The 24,606-nt window shown below is 37.4% G+C and overlaps 1 protein-coding gene across 1 annotated transcript in view; it reads right to left on the bottom strand.

The window, feature by feature from the left end:
* The window catches only part of CDH8 (cadherin 8), a 312,610-nt gene that overhangs the window by 107,267 nt on the left and 180,737 nt on the right, over positions 1-24,606 (bottom strand). Inside the window, exon 7 of the mRNA XM_046683356.1 lies at positions 5,592-5,728. Within this exon, the coding sequence (XP_046539312.1) occupies positions 5,592-5,728 (137 nt within the window). The remainder of the gene's footprint in view (positions 1-5,591; positions 5,729-24,606) is intronic.

Here is a 24,606-nt window from a genome sequence, read left to right on the forward strand (position 1 = left end):
TATGCAATTTATTCGTTAATATCTAAAGGTTATAGATGGATTTTGAGCTGAGGTATAGTACTATCAGTTTTAATGCAATTCTCACTACATCTAAGATTTTTAAGGAACAATTATGATTCCCATTTCACAGATGAGAAAATTGAGAGCAAGAAAGGAGAAATAATTTGCCCAAGGTTCTACGGCCAAGATGTGGTCAACTCCATCCAACTCTAGGACCCAAGTTTTCTCTAAACAATGAGCTGCCTATAAAGATATATTTTTCCTAAGAATCCTGGGTTGGACAAAGCAACTATTCTGGCAACTGGGCCCTATGCCAGAAAGAAACATTTCTTAAGTGCTATCAAACTAGTGTTTTCCCTGGGAGATTTAACCATCATTAGTGAAACGCTTCATTTGCAATACTGTGCACAGCCCACTGTAGTGGGCCAGAGCAATGCATTATCGCTAACTCAAAGAGATTAATTTAATGGGCAATTACATGCTTCCTGCTTTAACATACTTTCAGGTAACCAAGAGTAGTGTGCTTTCTGTAAATGCCAACTGCCGGCTCCCAGGTACACAGTGTCAGCGGGTTTCACCACTTTCCACGTCACCAGTTTCTCTGGGAAGGACACTCTAAAATTGGCATTCAATGCCTCTAAAATGCCCCTGTAGAGACTCTATTCCAAGCACGTTGATTCCCTCACTAGCCCTCAATAGCCTTTCTCTGTCCGCAGCTGTGCTGGTGACTCACTTCTTTCTCTCTCAAGTAGGTCTTACCACTCTGCTCAACCTACAGGAATCCTGTGCATCATCTGAGGAGCCTTAGCTCAAATCTCAACTCAGTGAAATATCACCGAATCGCCACCAGAATTACCAAAAATAAAGACCAAAAGAAGCAAACAAAACTACACCTCACTTTTCTCTGCCTTCCTTCACAGTGTTGTTGAAGTATAATTGACACCTGATTAGGGGGTAGAGAAGGTGGGAGGACTTGTGAAAAGTGGATTTTCCTGAACCACGCCTTTGAGATTCTGATTCAGTAGGTCCTGGGCAAGGCCAGAACCCATTTTGTTTAGTTTCAACAATTACCCAGGTGGTTCAGATCAGGTGAGTAAGTTAAGTTCTTTGTGATCTTCACTGAAAAATGCTGTCCTGGGCCGGTCTGGTGGCGCAGCAGTTAAGTGCGTACATTCCACTTCGGTGGCCTGGGGTTCACCAGTTCGGATCCCAGGTGCAGACATGGCACCGCTTGGCAGGCCATGCTGTGGTAGGCAACCCATGTATAAAGTAGAGGAAGATGGGTACGGATGTTAGCTCAGGGCCAGTCTTCCTCAGCAAAAAGAGGAGGATTGGCAGCAGATGTTAGCTCAGGGCTAATCTTCTTAAAAAAAAAGAAAAACGCCGTCCTCTTAACTGTACTATTTTGGACTCTCTATTCTCTGTTCCTCAATTTCTTGATCTCTAAAATGGGAATAGGATGCCAGTCTAAACAGTTTCAAAGCTCTGCTGTGTCCAGTAGACAATATCTCTGCTGTTGGTTATCAATGTTAGAATAGGAGGGCCTGGTCTAACTCATGAATGCTCTTTCCTCCACTGCACCCTTGTCCCTCACGAGCCTTCTGCTTTGCACAGGACTACTTCATTCATTTGCTTCAGGAAGTGATGTGGCAGTATCATTTAAGCAGGAGGATGAAAGGAAAGAAGACATAAGAGAGATTTCTTCCGTGGAAGGCTTCTAGGAACATGTAATCTGCAGTTAAACGTGAGTATGGATCTGGACCCCCTACCCAACCCTTGTTCTTTATGAAACCTTGAGCAAGATGCTTAACCTGTGTCTGAGTTTCCTTGTCTGAAAAATGCATATAATAATAGTACCAACTTGTGCAAAGTGTTGTGAGAGTTACATGAATCTTAGGGCTTACATAATACTTTTGCAGTCTTTAATTAGTCAGCTAAATTTACCTTAAACCTTCACTGCCGCAGTAAACAGCAGCAACATACTATAATTTCAGGGGATGGGGTTGCTACTAAGAGAGATACGTAGCAGAGATATGCCAGACAAGCCTAATCTCCTGTTAGCACATGGGCATCTAACTGCCAACTCCTGTAATGAGATGTGCCTGTTGATTGCAATGTAGGCTAGACTATTACCACTGAAATACTTGGGTAATACACACAGTGAAGCATCTCAGCTTTGGTTAAGTGAATCTGACACAAGAGGATAAAGGACAACATCTCCATTCTCATTAAGTGATAACAGATGGACTTCCTAAAGTCCATTTTTTAGCTTAATTTCATTTGTTTAAATCTTTGTCTGATGAGATGGCATTCTGAGAGTAATTTTAAATTGTTTTCCCTGAAATGGATATTTCTTTATCTTTATTAGAACCTTCCCCTATGAGGTTCTGTTGTCCTGGGTGGTTTTAAATATTCATCTCATCCAAATACAATAAATCTCCCTTTAATATTTTTTCCCCAAGACGTGGTTTGTGGCTTTGGAAGATAAACATTACGTGATGGGCTAAATAATAAAAGCAGGTCAAAACAAGTTTCTAAGCCATTTTCATAGTAAATCCAATTTTTCTTATGTTCTCTGTGATCTTATTTCTACTTCCTTTCATGATTTAGAAAAAGATGGCTTAATTGTACATTTAAAGTTTCTTGATTTATGCCGATCTCAGCTTATATTTTACAGCTAAAAATTAAAGTCCTCCTTTGTGCTCTCATCCTTGCTAGTTCTAAGAAAGCTACATGCAAAAATTCCAAAAAAGCAGATTGATATCTAAGTTTATAGTTCCACATTTCTTGAGATATTTAACCTCCTGAATTAAGCTTGTTTCTTGGCCAAAATATGCCTATGCCCTTTGTTTAGTTTTCAATCTCTGAGCAAAAATAAATTAATTAATTGATTAATTTAAAATGTGAGATAACTCTCCCTGTTTGAACAGAGTAATATAAGTTTAGATTATATATTTTAAACTCTACAAGTTTCATGGACAAGCTGATGGTCTTCATGTGGGCAGAGCCATTCTATGCAGCCAACAGTAAACCTGAACCTGGGACATATGTGAGTGATTTCTCTCAAGCCATGAAGAAAATTGTATCTGGTCTACGTTTTGATATTTTTTGTAATTTGCTTATACTGTACTTATAATAAAAATTGTATCACTTTTAAAATAATCTAAACTGGTTATCTTACTGATACACATAAAGGCTTGATTTTTTTCACATTTATTGTGATACAATTTTCAATATAATCATATGTTCCTTGAAGGAGGGCCATCGTTGCACTTTTTTCACACCATCAAAATGGAACTGCTTGTAATTCCCAACATTCATCATCTTCTTCCCTTAACTCTATGCCTTTCTTTAAGTATATCTCAGCAGCTTCAACTCACCCTTCTACATGTAGGTGCTTCCAGGCGCCACTAGAAGGAAAACTCAAAGAGGACCAGAGTTTTTGCCTTTTCTGCTTACTGCTCTATTCCCAGTCATTAGAAGATGCTTAGCCAGCAGCGGAGACTCAATAAATAATTATTGAGTGAATGAGCAAATGAATGTCTTTTCTGACTGGGGTTGGTACCCATGTCACCCTGGAGTTAACAGCTCATTACCCTGGAGCATCTGCTTTTGTGCTTGTCTTCTGACTTGTCTATGATTCCTTGCAAATGAGTCTTTTGTTTCTGGATTGCCCCTGAAATGTTTCTTAACCACGTGCTCTGTGTATTCATTTCTTTTTACTCCTGAGAATGGAGTACATGGATCTTTACAATTAAGACCTCTTTGATAAATATTTAAGAGAAGGCATCTCATTAAAAAGTGTCATAGATTAAGGCTAACTCAACTAGGTTGTATTCAATATATGACAAAGTTCTTTTAAAAGTAATTACTGCCCACATACTTTAAAGAAAACTGTGATCCTTTAGAGCGTTTTTATTAAGCCTTAAACCAATCTAAATAGATAGGGTTTTTCTCAGAGGCTTAAGGTGACAATGCAGCTTCAAAATTGTAAATTATAAAAATTGCATGTCTGTACCTCTCTAGATGGGGTTAACACTTCTAATAAGCCAAAGCCACCAACTGGTACACTTTGTTTGCTTTATTCCTTAATGTTACAGGGGAGACTACTGTCAGAGTAACACACCAGGGAAGAAAATGGTGCTCCTGAGCCAGAAAAAACACCAATGTTTCAAAAGCTTGTCCTCTCTCCAGAACCCTCTATTTGGTAGGGTTGAAACTGCATATTAACTTGACTGCATGTTCTTTCCTTGCACCCCAGGTTGTTATAAGAAACAGACATTCCTCACTCTTGAGACTTTACTTTTTTACACAGTGGTGGGTTTTTTGTTGTTTTTTTAATAAGGCTCCAAGGAGGACATTTTTCCCTACATCTCAGACCAGGGAAAAACCATGCCCCTCCTGAAGGTCTGGATTACTCTTCTTTGTACAACCAAATTAATCATGTATCTCAGAGATGTTTCCCCTGTTTTCACATTAGCTGCGAAAACAGAGCAGATTTTAGAGAAAGCATAGAATGGATTTTAGGTCCCACATCCTATAATTATCATCTCCACCCGCTATCTTGTATGTATGCCCATGAATTTGCCTTAATGTTGGTTTTTATTTTCTTACTCTGATTCTCAACTCCCTCAAAGGGTTATTGTCTCCCTTGAATCTGTGTAAACTGCAAAGGCCTTATCAGGGCCTTTATGGAAAGAAGAGATTCAGATAATATGCAAAATGCATTGTGTTTGGAAATAAAATGAACACCATGTCCCTTTTGCATGTTTTTGTATAACAAAAAATTGGTGAGGCAGAGTGCAAATTCTCAAAGACAGTGCAGCACTAAATTTCACCATATAGCTGTTGTTTAGAGACTCAATAGTAGTGTCATTACATGCAATCAAAGAAGCCATGCTCATTAAAAATCGACAGAAAGACTAACTTATATTAGGTTAACAACCCTGTAATATCCTCCAAAAAAAACCTTACATTTTCATATGTGATTTATGAGAAAAATTATATTGAAGTTAGTTTTAAATATTCCATGATTACAATGAAAAATACATTAAATGCTAAAAAAAACACATCATCTATAATTTCATCTCCCCAAAATAAAATGTACTGAGAGTGTGAAATTCCTTCTATATTTTCTGCCTGTATGTGTATACATATCTATGTGTGTGTGTGTGTATTTTAAATATATGAGCAATAGTTTCCATATTGTACATAACAAATGCTAGTGTCCACTTATTTATAGTGTATGGTTCTACAGTTTTATTTTTTACCTACCCTTTTATCTAACTTACTAAATCTTTCCTCATATTTTAATAAGTAAAACATTGTTTTTACTACCTGAATAATGGATATAAGATAGAAGAATATTTGGATAGAAGAATTTTTCCTTTCCACATATATTGCAACCTAGGGTAATTTACCACAGCATAAGTTATTTCATGTCGAGATGATTCATTCAAAGGCTCCTTGGAAATAATAAAATAAATTCCAATGCCAAAATATCTAACGGAAACAGTGACCATTTATCATGTGATCACTAGGCATAAACTGAACCCAGTCACAAAAGGAAGAAATTAAACGCAGGCACTTACTAATTTCGGTAGCAATGATTGTTATGTTGTGCCACACACTTAATTCTCTGTCAAGTGGCGTTGCCAGGGTTATCTTCCCATCATCTGCATTAATGTTGAATTGTCTCTCCAGGTCAGTGTGCCGGTCGATGGAAAACCTACAAAACAGATATATCTGTAACCTACTTCAATGTTTATATGATCCACACCTTCCACAGCAGACCTTTAGTAATCCTTGGAGAGCCATAGTTGTGAATTCAAATGAATTGGGAAACTCAGTGGTATCATAATTTGTAAAACAAAATGACTGAATGAGGCACAAGAAACTTAATAATTATTGTCCAAGGAGTAATTAGCTACATATGCAACATGGAGGTCATAAACTGCCATCAGTTTCAATAGGTAGCATCTTCAAAAACGGATGCTGATGAAGAGTTAATTGGACAATCCATCACAGCTATTGGACAGCTTATGATAATTAGCAGTTGCCACAAAATATCTTATAAAACAATGAACTCAAGCCCAAAGCAGGATGATGCGAGGCAGCATCTTATCTATGGCAATTCAAAGGAAATGTGTTTGTGTAAAACTTCTATTTCACTAGACAACATGTATGTGTCTTTGTTATTGTTGCTGTTAGTTTGTTTTGTTTCCATTTTAAGTAAAGTGTACATTTAAGTTTCCTATTAGCATCTGTTCACAGAAATCAGATGGCTACTGATTCTTTAGTAAACAATTTTTTAGTTGAAACAGATATTTCAGCAGATTTATAACACAAGATTTCACATAATTAAGAATTTTACATAGACAGGCTATTAGTTCCTCTGTTGAGAAAACTCTTTCAGATAAGACATTAGGTGTTTTGTGTTTAGAGCCAACTACTTCTCAAGAACACTGAGAATTAAGATAATACAGGAATTATTTCTTTCCACAACATTTATTAATATTCTTTTTATACACCGAAGTCTGTGCTTTGACTACGGAATGCCAAATCCAGTAAGATACATGTCGTAAAGAGCGGAAGGAATAATTGGAAAAATTGGCCCGTAAATAAGCAGTGAAATTAACTAAAACAGGATAGAAAGGTGGCTCAAAGAAGAGTGTTATGGAGTGACTGTTTGGGTCCAACTGAAACTCATATGTTGAAATCCTAACTCCCAATATGACAGTAGAGTATTCAGAAGTGAGGCCTTTGGGAGGTGATTAGGGTTAGATTAGGTCAAGACAGTGGGATCACTATGATGGGATTAATGTCCTTATAAAATAAGGAGGAGACACAGGATCTCTTTCTGCTCTCCACCAATGAGGAGACAAGGAGAAGACAACCATCTGCAAACCAGGAAGTGAGCTCTCACCAAACCCTAGATCTACTAGCATCTTAATCTTGGACTTCCCGGACTCCATAACTGTGACAGTAAATTTCGGTTATTTCAGCTACCCTGTGTATGGTATTCCATACCCACAGCAGCCCAGACTAAGACAAAAGGCATGCACAATCCCATTCTAGGAGGAAAGGTTCATGGTTGAAGGCTTCATGGTTGAGGTGACTTCCTAGGATTCATTGATACTTATTAACCCTAAATATGAAACACGGGCCATGGCTATTTGTTACTGAGCATATTTTCTTTTTTTATACATGTTTTTAATGAACACTTATTATAGAATCAAGAATAAGACTACGTTGTTAGAAGAAATGAGAAAAAAAATCTCCCATAATTTTCCAGCTATAGTTTTGTATTGATAACATTTTAGTAGATTTCATTTCAAACATTATATGGTTAAGTATATTATGTATATCTACTTATTTATGTACATCTACTTACTTGTATCTGTATCTACCTATGAATAGATGGATGGATAGATAGATAGATGATAGATATATGGAGATATGGTTAGTTCCTTCCTCCTTGTATCTATTTCTTTTTCATTAGAAACGGTGTTCAGGGGGCCACTCCGTGGCCAAGTAGTTAAGTTCGTGCGCTCCGCTGTGGTCGCCCAGGGTTTCACTGGTTCGAATCCTGGGCGCAGACATGGCACCGCTCGTTAGGCCATGCTGAGGCAGCATGCCACATGCCACAACTAGAAGGACCCACAACTAAAAATACACGACTATGTACCAGGGGGCTTTGGGAGAAAAAGGGAAAAAAAAAATTAAAGAAAAAAAAGAAATGGTATTCATATCTTTTATCCCAGATACAAATACCATAGAAAAAAGATATTCCTGTTAAATCCTCCCCACCTAAGACACACATCATTAAGGAGTTTAGAACAATATTAAAAAGTATTTAATTTTATTGATAATAGATTATTGCTAAATTCCTTGGGGGAAAAACATGTAATATTAAATTATAACTCCCGATTTAGTAAAGACTTAACTACAAAGAAAACTAAGACACTCACTTTCAACTATACACTAGTCATTTACAAACTGATCTCATGCCTGCCCGATGCCCTGGATAATTAGAGAAATTCACAAGGGACTTAAGAACCAGAGGCATATATGGATTAACAGTGCGCTCAGCAGAATCTGGAGCATGAGGAAGCGTTCATTGCAGAGCATTTGAATCTTTTGTCTTATGGTAAGAAAACTAAAACCCATTTTCCTGGGGACCAATGATTGTTACAAGACCAATGAGATTCTAAGTTTAACAGTAAAATAACTGAACAGACATGTTTTCCTCTAGATATCATGAACACTCTGACTGTTAAAAGAGCTAAGAAACATCCAGAGGATTACTTCTAACTTTCTACATCATATTCATAAATAAACTTTACAAGCATTGCTGGGTTCTAGTAATTTTATTATCTCACTGCTGATATTTCACATATTCATGCATCAACCAATTTCCCAGAGGCCACAGTAAACAAAAGTCAGTCTAATCACTGACCTTCATGAATCCCAAATCTGAAACACGCTCCATGGCTATTTAATTGTTGTCCAGTAATTGCTTAGAACTTTTGGCGTAGAAGACACATTGGGAACAATGACAGGGTTTTGGAAGTTGATATTTAAAAAAATTGTTGTTTGTTTAATCCCTTATTCAAATTTGTATTCTTTTTTTTTTTTTTGAGGAAGATTAGCCCTGAACTAACATCTGCCACCAATTCTCCTCTTTTTGCTGAGGAGGATTGGCCCTGAGCTAACATCCGTGCCCATCTTCCTCTACTTTATACATGGGATGCCTGCCACAGCATGGCTTGCCAAGCAGTGCATAGTTCTGCGCCCGGGACCGGAACCAGCAAACCCAAGGCAGCCAAAGCAGAGAGCATGAATTAACTGCCACTCCAGTGGACGGGCCCCCAAATTTGTATTCGGCAGACCTCAACTTTGGAATAAATTCTCTATTATTTATATATTGCTGTTTCTGGGATAATTAATAAATTCACTGAGCCTCATCTTTTTCACTGGTCAAATATCAAGTACCCATATCCCAGGGGTGGTTGTGAAGACCAAAAACAAAGCATAAATCGATTCATGGTACTTAGTAGGTGCTAAAGATTTGTTCATCATCATCATAATCATCTTGTCCCATTAAATGAAACCTTAATAAACTCCCCTACTTGGAAAGTGGTGGAGAAAATTCCTTTCTTAACAAGTTTATAAATAGCATAAAAGTGGAAAGACATTTGGGTGTTATTTAACTCCCATAACTTTAGTGGAGGCAAGGATACTTTTCTCACTTTTTAAAGTTCCCGTTCATGACAGACTTTATGGGGTGAGTCATAAGAATTTATAAAATAGGCTATAAATACAGCCCTTTAGTAAGATCGGAGGTACGAATGTCATAATATTACAAGATTACACAATGGGAGGAACTTGATGGAAAAAAATGACTTAGTTTAAAATTCAGTTTAAAGTCTACCTCAAGGATTTCCAGAAGCCTCTTGATGCCTATGTAGACATTTCCCACATTTTATTGCCTAGTAGACTTTATGATAACAGCTCCCAAGAGTTACTAAACAGCATGAAAACCCTGACTCAGCATAGTCAACAAGCACGCATTAAACACCAAATGTGTGCCAAGCACAGTGCTGGATGGATGCCTTTTCCTTCTTCCATCCTACTCTCCTTGGTTTCTTATAGAATGAATAAAAGCAAAATAAAACGCTCAGGCTAGGGCATTTTAAGTAACATAACTAGTAGATAGCAGAACCAGAATGAATACTCATATTTGATTCGTTCTGAAGTCTATCCACAAACCAACCAGAGAAAGGTCTCACCTTATTCATGCATAAAATGCGGATGGACATCAGCACTTGGCTAATAGGAATGCTGGGAAGATCGGATGAGATGCTATGTGTGGCACACTTCGCCAACACACGTGTGCTGACCACAAAGTATTACCCATCCTGCCTCGGGCTCTCACATCCTTTGTATGACAATGACGTCATTGAATGCCTACCCATGTACTCAATATTCTGAACCAAAAGCCAAGTAATTATTTTTCTTATTCTAGAATACACTGATTTGAGCATCTTACAGACACCTAAGTATTAAAATGCCATATATTGAAATATATATTAAAGTAAAGCTGATTTATTAAATAAGATGATAAGAAATTAGACCTTTCTTGAAAGCCAGGGAACAAAAGCATCCATCTCCCATCTTCTTTATGGACCTCTGGATAAATTTTTAATCCACCTCCATTTTCTCAAAACCTCTACTCTGCTCTGTTGCATGAGAACATGACCTGAGTTCCTGGTTGTTTATTCTTAGGCTACTAGAAGAGTCCTAGGTCACAGGCTCCACACATGTTCATAATTTCATCATAAAGAACACGGGTCCAAGATGTGACTGACTGAGGTCACATCTTGACCTTATCAGTTGCATAGGTGCAATTTAGTCATGTTATTAGTATCTCTGTGCCTTTGTTACCTAACCTGCAAAATGGGAATTATAATAAATTTTGTGAAGTTTAAGTGACATATTACATATAAAGCACCTATTACAGTGTCTGGCACATAATCAGTGCTCAATATATACATCTTTAAAATCTTTAATGTTACCACTACTTATCTGGAAATAATAGGTTTCTAGTGAGGATTCCCCTGCCGCTTCTCAGGTCTAAGCTAGCATCCCTTTCACTCTTTGCTTCTCTGTGCCTAAACAAGTTCATCTGGCTTCTCCTGTCAGTGGAAGCACACAGAAGATGTCAGTTAAAGTGATAAAATAAAGCTGGAAAGAGAGAGCATGTGAATTCGACAAGATCCAACACCCATTTATGATAAAAACCCTCAGTAAAATGGGTATAGAAGGAAAGTACCTCAACATAATAAAGGCCATATATGATAGACCCACAGCCAACATCATACTCAATGGACAAAAGCTGAAAGCTATCCCTCTGAGGACAGGAACAAGACAAGGGTGCCCACTTTCACCACTCCTATTCAACATAGTACTGGAGGTGCTGGCCAGAGCAATTCGGCAGGAAAAAGAAATAAAAGGAATCCAAATAGGTAACGAAGAAGTAAAACTCTCGTTGTTTGCAGACGACATGATCCTATACATAGAAAACCCCAAAGAATCCACAGAAAAACTATTAGAAATAATCAACAACTACAGCAAAGTAGCAGGGTATAAAATTAACGTGCATAAATCAGTAGCATTTCTATACACTAACAATAAACTAACAGAAAAAGAACTCAAGAACTCTATCCCATTCACAATCGCAACGAAAAGAATAAAATACCTTGGGATAAACTTAACCAAGGAAGTGAAGGATCTATACAATGAAAACTACAAGACTTTCTTGAAAGAAATAGGCGATGACATAAAGAGATGGAAAAACATTCCTTGCACATGGATTGGAAGAATAAACATAGTTAAAATGTCCATACTACCTAAAGCAATATACAGATTCAATGCTATCCCAATCAGAATCCCAAGAACATTCTTCACAGAAATTGAACAAACAATCCTAAAATTCATATGGGGGAACAAAAGACCGCGAATTGCTAAAGCAATCCTGAGCAAGAAAAACAAAGCCGGCGGAATCACAATCCCCGATTTCAAAACATACTACAAAGCTACAGTGATCAAAACAGCATGGTACTGGTACAAAAACAGGTCCACAGATCAATGGAACAGAATTGAAAGCCCAGAGATAAAACCACACATCTATGGACAGCTAATCTTCGACAAAGGAGCAGAGGGCCTACAATGGAGAAAAGAAAGTCTCTTCAACAAATGGTGCTGGGAAAACTGGACAGCCACATGCAAAAGATTGAAAATTGACCATTCTTTTTCACCACACACCAAAATAAACTCAAAATGGATCAAAGACCTAAAGATTAGGCCTGAGACAATAAGTCTTTTGGAAGAGAATATAGGCAGTACACTCTTTGACATCAGTTTCAAAAGAATCTTTTCGGACACTGTAACTCCTCAGTTGAGGGAAACAATAGAAAGAATAAACAAATGGGACTTCATCAGACTAAAGAGCTTCTTCAAGGCAAGGGAAAACAGAATTGAAACAAAAAAACAGCTCACTAATTGGGAAAAAATATTTACAAGCCACTTATCCGACAAAGGGTTAATCTCCATAATATACAAAGAACTCACACTGCTTAACAACAAAAAAACAAACAACCCGATCAAAAAATGGGCAGAGGACATGAACAGACATTTCTCAAAAGAAGATATGAATATGGCCAATAGACACATGAAAAGATGTTCATCATCGCTAATCATCAGGGAAATGCAAATCAAAACTACACTAAGATATCACCTTACCCCCGTTAGATTGGCAAAAACATCCAAAACCAAGAACGACAAATGTTGGAGAGGTTGTGGAGAAAGAGGAACCCTCATACACTGTTGGTGGGAATGCAAACTGGTACAGCCACTATGGAAAACAGTATGGAGATTTCTCAAAAAGTTAAAAATAGAAATACCCTATGACCCAGCCATCCCATTACTGGGTATCTATCCTAAGAACCTGATATCAGATATCTCAAGAGTCCGTTGCACCCCTATGTTCATCGCAGCATTATTTACAATAGCCAAGACGTGGAACCAGCCTACATGCCCAGAAACTGATGATTGGATAAAGAAGATGTGGTATATATACACAATGGAATACTACTCAGCCAAAAAAAAAGACGAAATTGGCCCATTCACAACAACGTGGATGGACCTCGAGGGCATTATGTTAAGCGAAATAAGTCAGTCAGAGAAAGACGAACTCTATATGACTCCACTCATAGGTGGAAATTAGTATATTGAGAAGGAGATCTGATCGGTGGTTACCAGGGAAAAGGGGGGGTGGGGGGAGGGTACGGAGGGGGAAGTGGTGTACCCACAACATGACTAATAAAAATGTACAACTGAAATCTCAAAAAAAAAAAAAAAGAGAGAGCATGTGAGCAAGCCAATACCTACACCTCTGGCACCATTTTAGGTGTTTATTTTTCCACCAAATTGTCCAACCAAAATCTCTGTCCCATGAACTGACCATATGCAAATTCAAAGGTTTATTGGACACGTTTAATTTTGTATTGAACACTATATGAACTTTTAAAACCATAGTTAAAATTAATTATATTTTTATATAATTTTAACATTAATTACATAGCTAAAGATTAATTACATTTAGAAAAAACTAGAAGCATGACATTTTTAGGAATATGCTCAGAAGATGCTGGTTCCACCCCCTCTATCCCCCACACATACACATACCATAGCTATGCCACTCCATCTCTAGCTGCAAAAGTTCAGAGAGCTTTCCTCTGGTCCTCTAAGCTGCCACCAACCACTCCATTATCTCCTTCTCTCCCCTCTCCTCCTACTCATTCCATTGTGGGAAGCTACATCAGCAGCACTCAAGGGCAATACTTAAGTGTAAGACTCTGTATAGGCACTTTCCTTAAGCTGAGTAACAGAAAATAATTTCAAAGAGAAACAGAGTGGGTTAGAAATAACAAACCTGGAGAAACAACTTAAATTTTAGAATCCAGTGTACCACGTAACTTCTCAAGACATCATGATTATGAATAGATGTAGACCCTTAAGCCACTCTGTTTTCTGGAATTCTCGGTGTCTTTCTGAATAGCAGCACATAAATTGGAAGAAACACAATCAGAGAAACCAGAGAATCTTCAATGGAATCTCATTTGTGGGATCTCATTCAAATGATATAACTACTCATAATTCCATAGACTAATGTATAAGTAGGAGAAAATAGCTACTTCACAGAGTGGTACTTTGCAGTAGATGAGTTGATGCGTGACTCACATTAGGTAAACAAATAAATAAATGTGTTGAGCCAATTCTTCAATTTGTAAGAAATCTCTTCAAGCCCAGAGAAACTGTGGAAATGAAAATCCAGAAATGGAAAGGATTATCATTCATATCCTTTAGCAGCCTTAGGAAAGAGAATTTCTCAATCCATACTAGAAAGATATCTCAAAACTGTTAACAGTGTTAGTCTATACCAGTCTTCACATCTTTCAAAATATCTGCTACTATGAATATCTCCACGGAGCACAGAGTCCGAGCTGAAGAGAGAGGCTATATTGGGTTTCCCAGCTCGCAGTTCACCCACAAGGAGCCTTCTGCATTTGGCCCATCCTTCTTTAAGGATGTCTCTCCTGTTACTCTATAATTAAACATTTGCCAGACTTTTCTTCTTTTAGGACTGGGAGAGAATGTTTGATTCATATAACATAATATCACATTGGTTGGAATTTTGCACTGCAGTTACTGAATGACTCATTATTAGAAGCGTATACAAATATCTATTGAGCATGAATGGTTATTATGTGTGAAACCATGCTGAATAAATACAAGGAAAAAGAGTAGATGGGATAGGAAAGGAGTCAAACAGAAAAAAATAATCATTTCGGTTCCTACTATATCTATTGAAAAGTTCAACGCCTTCTAATTTATATCTTGAAAGTCCTAAGATTTATATTTCTAGTATTGAAGTCTCCATTCTAATTTCTTAAAAATATGCATGCATCGGTTTGCTGTTCTTTTGTAGAATTACTTAAGATGCCTTAGACAAAAGACCTCGCTTTGAGAAGAGTAGAATACACTTTGGAGAGTCATCTTCCTGCCACAGTAAGAAGATATTTCTTAGTAACACAGTGGGAAGTGGCACGTGAGAAAATGGGCTCCTTGGGTCATGTTAAAGTCAATTCTAATGATGGAAGGTTTGGAAATAGACATTCTCATTCTAGCACAATGGATATGTTTTAGAAACTACATCATCCTTGATAATCGACGTGCACAGAAGCCCTATTTAAGCTTTCCCATTTTATTCCGACAAATATCCTGGTTTGCTTCAATACTACTGTCTCCCTATCCTCGGTAAATGTAGGTTCTATGTACTTCTATGTCTCAGAAGTAAACGCTAAGGATTTCATGATTTTAGTTTGTTAAGTTAAGGCTACAGATGCAAGGAGATTCCTACCTAGATACTTAGCACCTTGCTGGAGACTCTGACCGAACCTATAGTACTCTGACCAGGAACATAAACTCATGTCACCAGCTTACTCAATTAACAGTTGTTTGCAGAGATCAGAAGTAAATTGTTAGAAGAAGAAGATACCACTGGTGCAGTGGTTGAGAATAGGTCAAAATAGACAATCTGGTATTATAGTTTTAGATATTCTGCATTGCTGCTACCATTGATATTAAATAACAACTTTTACTTGAGTAATATGTTGCCTCAATTAACACAGCCCAACTATTTATATTTCATACTAACATTTAGCACAAAATCTCACCTCCTGTGTGTGTGTGTATAAGACTTAGATTTTGTTGTCAACATCCAAATATTATATGTACACATATTCATTCATTCATTCATTTAAAACATTTCCTACCTCCTCTTCTTAATCTCATCCTAAACACTACATACCTACAGAGACCCTCTGTTCCCTGCTTAATTACTGTTTCTTGCTTGTGATAAAGAACATCAGTCTACGACAATGTCAAGAACATTTTAAGGATTTCCAGAACCATGTTCCCAATGTGAGGGAGTCTTCTGTTTCACTCCCTCTGACTTCAGTGCTACATGGGCAAATTGTGCAGGTTAAGGTCTGGAGTGTACATAAGCAGCTACACTGATTATCTTAATAATCAGATAATGGGGCTAGCCCAGTGGCGTAGCAGTAAAGTTCGTGTGCTCTGCTTCAGCGGCCCGGGGTTCACGAGTTCAGATCCTGGGCACAGACCTACGCACCACTTGTCAAGCGATGCTGTGACAGACATTCCACATTTAGATTAGAGGAAGATGGGCACGGATGTTAGCTCAGGGCCAATCTTCCTCAGCAAAAAGAGGAGATTTGGCAGTGGATATTAGCTCAGGGCTAATCTTTTTCAAACAACAACAACAAAAACATTAAAATAATCAGATAAACGTAAGTAAATAGCAGGTTTCTTTAGAAAGTTATTCTGAACTACATTCTTTCCACTGTAATATTTGTGAAACATCTGAGGATTTTTCCAAGAAATGACCTTTCTATTCCTACCTTCTATGCTAAGCCAATTTATACTTCTAACCCTCAGTTTCTTCATCTAAAAAATGAGAACAATAAGGTTGTCTTCTCTTAAAGGTTAAGGTGAATCCCGAATTAGATAATGCATTCTAAATTTCCTGACACTTCTTAAAAGTGGTTTTACACTGAGTATTTATCATAATTTCTAAAATATACTCTGCCAAATATCTAGGTATTTTTAAACAATAACAATATATTTGACAGATTCTGCTCTGTGCTGTTCATGTGGAAAGAAATACAATATTGTCATATTTTGACTTACCGTTTTCACCCAAAGGATGAAGCAGATTAACCCAACACAATCATCCTCAGGTACTTTTACTTTATTTAGGGTCAAATATAGAAATCTCAGATTCTAAATCTGTCAGTTCACATGAGGTCCCATTTCCTGACTGTGTGTTTTGTTTTACAGTTTGCCTTACTTTATACCTTAGAAAAATAACACCATAAAGCCACAATTTTGTGTGTAACTTTTTGCAGCCACAGAACCAAAGAAAGTCTTTAGAGTGAATCCCAGATAAAATTTGATTCATCATTAATAATTAACTCTTCGATATCTACATCATATCTTTGGAGAAAAATCTAATTTTCTTCCTGAGTCATCAGAATAATCATTCATAACTGAGAATTCTAAATATGATATGATGGTATAAATATGAAAAAAATGGAATACAGTTTTAGATACTGTGAAGGCATTCAATTTAAAATTTTTATTTTTATTTAATTTCAATAAGGTTTTAGTGATGGCTTCTTTTGGTAAAGTATGATGCTAAATATTTGAATAAAGTCTCTCTTCTCAGACACATTGATTGTGACTTTCTCACTACTTACAATGAAAAGTGTCAGTCTCTGTAAGGAGGTCATGCTTACACTGCCACAGTGGAAGGTCTCCAAATGTGCCTGGGAAAGCGTGAGGGATGGTCAGAGATGACACCAAGAGGATGTAGCATCTACTTTGGAACAGGAAGAATGAGTAGGGTTTTTCCAGGTAGAATATGTAGAGAGAGCATCCTTAGCAAAAGGAATGTGTGTAGAAAATCTTGAGAGTTTGGATTTCTTCAGAAAACTACGAAATTAAAGGACCACGCTTGGTGTGGCGAGAGATAAGATCTGACAGAAGAACATTCTATCATTTCTTTCCCATCCTTTCTTTCCATCTTGTCTCTTCCTTCCTTCCTTCATTCACCCTTTATTATCTCTTTTATACAAAGAATTTTGTTAGGTGCCAAGACAGACATAGCCTTGCTTTCATGTAGCCAAGTCTATATGTGGAGAAAGAAAATGAAAGTAAATAAGCCTTTTCAAAGCTTACAGTGATGTATTCATGAAGAAAAAGAAGGGCTGAGATATATAAAATATTACAAAAATATTCCCATCACAAGAAACAGAAAATATGAAAAGTCTGAGTTAGGAAGATGTTCAGTGTGCTTGAAGACTTTAACAAAGGATAGTGTGGTTGAAGTTCAAGATTCAATAGGGGAGAGCTATCAAGGAGTACATCATGAAGGACCTGGGAAAGTGTGCCAGCGATTAATTTTTCACCTGTGTGAAATGGGGATCCACTTGAAAAAGTAACATGGAAGAGGGATATGATCTAAATCACAGCTGAATTCCATACAAGTTTTCCGATGCAGAAATACGCTCTATGCTGTCCAATATGGTAACCACTAGCTAATGTGGCTATTTAGCCCTTGAAATCTAGCTACTGGAATTGAGGAACTGAAATTTCTATTTTACTTAATTTAAATTAATTTTACTTCAATTCAAAGGGCCACATGTGGCTAGTGGCTACCATATTGGACAGCACAGAACTAAACTGAGTTAGAGATCACTTTGGTCGCTGTGTGGATATCAAGAGGTAGGAGACAGGCAAATGGGGCTATCGTAACTACTCACATTAGAGATGATGGTGTTTGAGCTTAGAAAGTGAAATAAACAGGGCATGGTGATTATGTGGATGGATGTGGGAAGTAAAAGAGAGGGAGGATTCTTGAGGAAACACCCTTACGGAAGGCTCATAACCTCTTCTACTAACCTATAGTGCTTTCAAATTAGACAAACATTCTCTCTCTTTTGTCTCCTTTTAGCCATTTTTATGTAATTAACTGGTCAGACATACTCACATAAATATTAACAAAAAAAAATAATTAAATCTTCCAGAAATACGTGGACTCTAGAACTATGTAAAACTATGTAAAATTGGTCTCTGCTGTGTGCTTTTCTATAATGGGAGATTTGGAGCTCTGAGAGTAGACTCTTTTACACCGAAGTCCCCATGATGACAATGATCCTCACTGTTTACCCCAAGGTGACAGGAATCCCAATCAATTCCCATGAATGTCTATAGGCCCACGATGACCTAAAGATGTCAGGGGAAATCTAGGAGAGAAGAGTGTCCTTCAACTCCCTTAGGTGTCTTTTTGGGACTGTCAATCATGCCAATGACTCCTTTTCTCTATGTGGAAGAATTTTCAAAGTTGATGAATACTAGATGGACAATAGAACATAGAGGTGTGAGATAAAAAAAAAAAAAGCACCTCAAAGTCTGGACCATAGAACCACACCCAGAATTAAGATTTAGTAATCTAATGTATTTATCATGGCCTTCCTAATTTTTAACCTCTCTGCTAAGCCCTGTGTATTAATTTCTCATTTAGTCCTCCCTATAAATTACTTGAGCTGTCCATAAAAATTGTCTTGACTTTCAATGTCTGTAGCTGTAAAATGAGGATGATATGCATTTTTCCCAGTCATAAAGTTAATGGGATATAAGTATAATATCCTGAACATAGTATCTGACACATAGTAAACTCTTACTAACCATTGGTTAGCCATGAGGATGGTGGCATTTGATTATATTAGTTTGTTCAATTTGGGTCAAAATCATTTACTATATAGAAAAAAAAGTATTTATGAAAAACAGCTACACCCCAGAAATAATAACTACATTAAAGCAGGTTTTTTAAAAATGTCATAAAGTTATATACACTTTGAAATTTTAATTGGACATTCAGGCTCATTTAGTAAATACTAAGGACCTATGGTAAGTGCTAGGAATTAATAGGTAAACAAGATGTGGCCTCTTAACTCTTCAGGGTTGGACATGCATTTATATCGAAATTGTTTAACTTGTCTAATATGCAACAGTAATAACATAAGCACACCATTCTAGTGTTCAACCAGATGGAATTCTTTCTACAGGGACCTACAGGGACCAAAGTATTTTACACCAAAAATACTCATCCCTAAACACAATGTCTGCCCAGATGGCCTAACCTAGTCTTGTAAATTTAAGCAGTAATATCATGTACTTGATGTTAGGAAAGGTGATGCAGCTATGTCTTCTCTTCTGCCCCTGAACAGACCCCCCGACTTCCCTATGCTCTGGGTCCTGCTCTCTTTCCTTACCTGTTCTGTCCAATTTCAGACCTTTGCTTTGGAAGGACGTTTAGGTCTTTTGCTGTCTTTTGCTTCATTAAATATATCTTCCATAACTTTGACCCTTCTTAAAGACATTCATAAATCTTATTCTCATTTACTGTGAAGCTACATACCTCAGTAGACCATCCCAAACTTGATTTGTATCGTGAAGCCCACTTGAAAGGCATTTCAACTAGGCCTATTCCACTCCCCAGCAAACTGAATTTTAACACAGAGGATAGAGCTAATAAACATTTGATAGATGGATGGAAATGGCTTTTCTCCATTTTAACATGCTCTCTTCTTAAAATATGCAATATTATGTTTTTCTCTGCAACACTAAGTCAAATCTGATTGTCCTTTATCAAAAGCAAGGTTGTACAATACATTGTGTCAAATCAGAATGTAGAAATATAACAAAAAATAAAGGCTTGCTTAAAATGAGCCCAATAAATATTTGAACATCAGATAAGGATGTCAATCTCCCTTTGTAGGGATGCAAAATAGGGGATTTATTTTGCCTTATGAGTATAACAATGTTAGATAACACTGCTCAGCCTACACAAGCATCTTTGTTTCCCTTAAAATATACACATTATTATTAAGTTTTGTTCCCTAGAGGTGACAGAGACTTCACCAATCAGAAAAAAAAGAACAAAACAGAAACTTTTTAAACCCCAGATCAGCACTTTCCAAATTTTTTTCTCTCTCAAGATTCTTATACTATTTTCACCTCCTCAGATCACTTGTTTTAAAATATTTTATTAATGTATGCAGTTTGATAGTTTTTGATAATTAATAGCCAGGTTTACCATACCACACTGATAACATTTCAGCCAAATCAATTTGCCATGTTAGGGTTTGCATCTCAAAATATAAAACAAATATATTTTTGCCTAAGGGAAGACCCCATAGGTTAAGAAGTGTGCTGGCATCATGAGGGTTTGGGAGCTAGATGGCTGGCAGTGTGATTTAGTTAAATGGCTTCAGTAGTAAAGATCTTCAGTGTGTGTATCGGTGAGAGACACAGAGAGATGCTGTGCAGATCCCCCTTCAAGGAACGATGCCAGAGCTGTGTGAAGAGCGCTCAGTAGACAACCTCCAGCTATCCACTCCTTTGGATATGCCTCATTTGCAGATAGCCTTCTCTCAAGTTATCTGGAGATTAAGCCAGCAGAGGATAAAGGCCCTACCGTTTTGGCATGATGCAGGCCTCCAACGATGATCAATACTCATGCCACAGAGACCTACTGGGCTAAGCCAACTTTGCCTGGGACAACATCGCAGTTTGATTTCTCCCTCTGCCCTTAACCAAACATCTTGCATTTCAAATTCCATCTACTACCAGGGAAAATAACCTCTAACACATTTGTTTGGTGGGAACAGGAATATGTGTAATGCATAGAATTAATGTAATAAAGTGTAAATGAGATATCTGTGCAGGGCACTGTACTAAAGTAGTAAATATTCATGAATAAAGATCCACAAAATATTTTCAGCATCCCTCATTGAATTCTTTCTCTTATACTGGAGAATACATATTAGAGTTTGTTGAACACACTACAGCAAGTCCATTCCAAGGGAAATTCTATTTCTTGCCACCTCATGCTTTTAGATAGAGAAGTGATGCTGGAGTCAGAGAATTTGCCAAGACACTGAAATGCAGAGACCAGAGTTTGGCTAAGGCAGTTACCAGCCTCAATTCTAAAAGGGCTGTATTGTCGTCATCACTGAGGTCTAGAAGATGGAAAAAAATACGGTTTTATGATAAATTCATGCAAGAAACAAATAAATTCCCTACTGCAAGCAGGTGAGCATCACAGGATGTTTCAGGATGTCATTTCACAGCCTGGATGGTAGTTTCCCAAAAGCTACACTACATGAAGCCAGGTTTTCCTGGCAGGCTCAATATGAGTGCACAGTGTCATGAATCCCCCGAGGGCTAAGGTCCCAAGGGCCCTAAGGCTCCAATTCCCATCACATATAGCTGGATTCTAATACAAAGAATTTTTTGACTGCTACGGGTTTAAAAAATAGTTTAAAAATCTTATCTTAAGGGAACTTCTGAGACAGTATAAGATCCTAGAATGATGTGGGAGCCAACTCTTCAAATTACTGATGAAAATCCAAACCCCCATCAGTCTTGTGTGTGGTTGGCAAACTTTTTTGCAAAATAAATATTTTAGGCATTGCAGGCCATCCTATCTCTGTCACAACTACTCAACTCTGCAGTTGTAGGGCCTAAAAGAATGAGGGTGGCTGTGTTCCAATAAAACTTTATTTAAAAAAAAGCGGAAGGCCAGATTTGGCGCACAGGCTATAGTTTGTTGACCCCTGACCTAGCGTAAGAGAGACACTAAAGTATTCACTAAAGTCATGAGGCCTCCCTTAAGTGGGTTCTATGGGGAAAAAAAAGTGGAGGGGAGACTCATAAAGTAATAAAGACACATATTCTATTACCCACAGAGGAATAAGTGTCGTGATATTTGTAATGCTTGACGCATTGGAATCTAAAACACAGACCAGAACAGGAGCCTGAGTGTCCCCCTTACAATGTATGCTCCAGATCCTCTGCAAAACTACACAGAGTTAAAAGATTAACTGTGCTGCTTACATGCTCTCCTTTTTTTTTTTTTTGAGGAAGATTAGCCCTGAGCTAACATCTGTTGCCAATGCTCCTCTTTTTTGCTGAGGAAGACTGGCCCTGAGCTCATCTTCCTCTGCTTTATATGTGGGATGCCTGCCACAGCATGGCTTGACAAGCGGTGCCATGTCCGCACCCAGCATTCAAACCAGCGAACCCCCGGCTCCGAAGCAGAACGTGTGAACTTAACCGCGGCTGCACGACTGTGTCGGCCCCATGTTCTCCTTCTTAAAGAGTGCAATGCATCTTGGCAAATTAACTTACTGTGAAGTCCTAGTGCAAAGAAACTTGAGTTCAAATTGATCTGGCTACAGTGTCTTTAGTCCCAGGTGTGTTCCTTAGAGCACAGGGAGATGCTGCTCTTGGAGAAAAGCAGCGTATATCTATTTTTCAAATTTAACAGGCGTAAGTGCACTTTTATGTTATATAAAAAAATGTTTTGCCAAACATTGGTTTGCAGCCTCTATATGGAAAATTTATAGGAAAATACAATTTTGAGCCAACTGCAAGTGAAGATGTTATTTAGAGCCACATATAATGAAATAAACTCTTTCGTTATGAATCAGTTATTATATTTCACTGAACTCCAACTGTTTCTTTCTCACTGCTTAATTTCATTCTAGCTTTTGTTATTATGCCTAAAGAAACCATTTTAACATTTTCTCGCATGCACTTTGAGTATCAAAAATTCCATCTACAAGTTTTCACATTTTTGCCTCTAATTGCTCTACTGTTCCTCTAACTGCTTAATAAATAATACTATCTGAGTTCTGCTAGTCCTAGAATTCTAAGGTCCCCGCATCACATCGTATTTATTATTCCTTTAAGAAGAAAAAGGAGCATTTTCCTACCCAAAGCATTTCTTTATAGTGAGACAGAGAGAGGCAAAGTAAGAAAGAGAGAGAGAATAAAAATGAGAGAAAATTATAAACACACAGCCCACCCTCCAAATGAATACTAAGTTCTCTACAGGGTGAGGCTATTTCCACTTTAGCATCGTTGGCTGTCTATGGTTGCTTCCATCCAAATTTCATTAGGAAACTAAGACCTTTCTTCCTCTACGTGACCCTAAATTTCCATAATCTAGTTTTATTTATCAGTTTCAGATAGCATGTATTAAAAGCTAGTTAGAGAAGTACGAAGGACTTGGGTTTTCCATGACTACTCAGCCAGTCTCTTTACTATAGAATAAGGTTCATGAAGGCAGAGTCTCTATCTTAACACAAATTTCCTGGGAAAATGTGGGTTCCACTGGTATTAGCTGTACAACTAAATAAATAAGTTAAATAGATAAACAAATATACATTTATATAAAGTAGTATACATAAATGGATGGCTATATGACAAAATGGATGTATGACTTAATTACTATGAGTTGAATTAGCAGAGGGAGTGCATTTTTTTGGAATAACGACTTGGAAGAGTTGGTACTTTTGAACCGGGAGACAAACTTTCATCTAGCTAAGAGTCTGCAGGAACTAAATGACCAAACTTTAATTATTTTACAAAGACTGAGTCCTTCTACTAGATCCTTAGTGGGAATGCAAAGTGGTGCAGCTGCTACAGAAAACAGTATGGATGTTTCTTAAAAAACTAAAAATAGAACTACCATATGATTCAGCAATCCCACTTTTGGGTATTTATCCAAAAGAATTGAAATCAGGATCTCGAAGAAGTTATTAGCACTCCCATGTTCATTCCAACACTATTTATAACAGCCAAGATGTGGAAACAACCTAAATGTCCATCAACCGACGAGTAGATAAAGAATTATGTGATGTGTAAATAGAATGGAATATCATTCAGCTTCAAAACAGAAGGAAATTCTTTAATATGCAGCATCATAGATGAGCCTGGAGGATATTATGCTAAGCGAAATAAGCCAGTCACAGAAGGACAAATACAGTAGTCCTCACTTATCTGAGGTTTCATTTGCCATGGTTTGTTATCTGTGGTCCATTGCAGTCCAAAAACATTAAATGGAAAATTCCAGAAATAAACAATTTATAAGTTTTAAATCCTGTGCCACTCTGAAATCTGACATGATCTCTCTGTGAGACATGAATCATCCCTTTGTCCAGTGTATCCACCCTGTATATACTACCTGCCCGTCAGTCACTTAGTAGCCATTTTGGTTATCAGATTAACTGTTGTGGTATCACAGTGCTTATGTTCAAATAACCCTTATTTTACTTAATGATGGCCCCAAAGCACAAGAGTAGTGATGCTGGCAATTCTGATACGCCAAAGAGAAGCTATAAAGTGCTTCCTTTAAGTGAAAAGGTCAAAGTTCTCAACTCAATAAGGAAAGAAAAAACAGTATGCTGAAGTTGCTAAGATCAATGACAAGAACAAATCTTCTATCTGTGACTGTGAAAAGAGAAAAAGAAATTAGTGTTAGTTTTGCTGTCGCACCTCAAATATGCATGTACAAGAACAAACATAGAATAAACAGGGTTCGGTACTATC

This window comes from Equus quagga, chromosome 13 (assembly GCF_021613505.1).
Source record: "Equus quagga isolate Etosha38 chromosome 13, UCLA_HA_Equagga_1.0, whole genome shotgun sequence".
In the NCBI taxonomy this organism is placed as follows: Eukaryota; Metazoa; Chordata; class Mammalia; order Perissodactyla; family Equidae; genus Equus; species Equus quagga.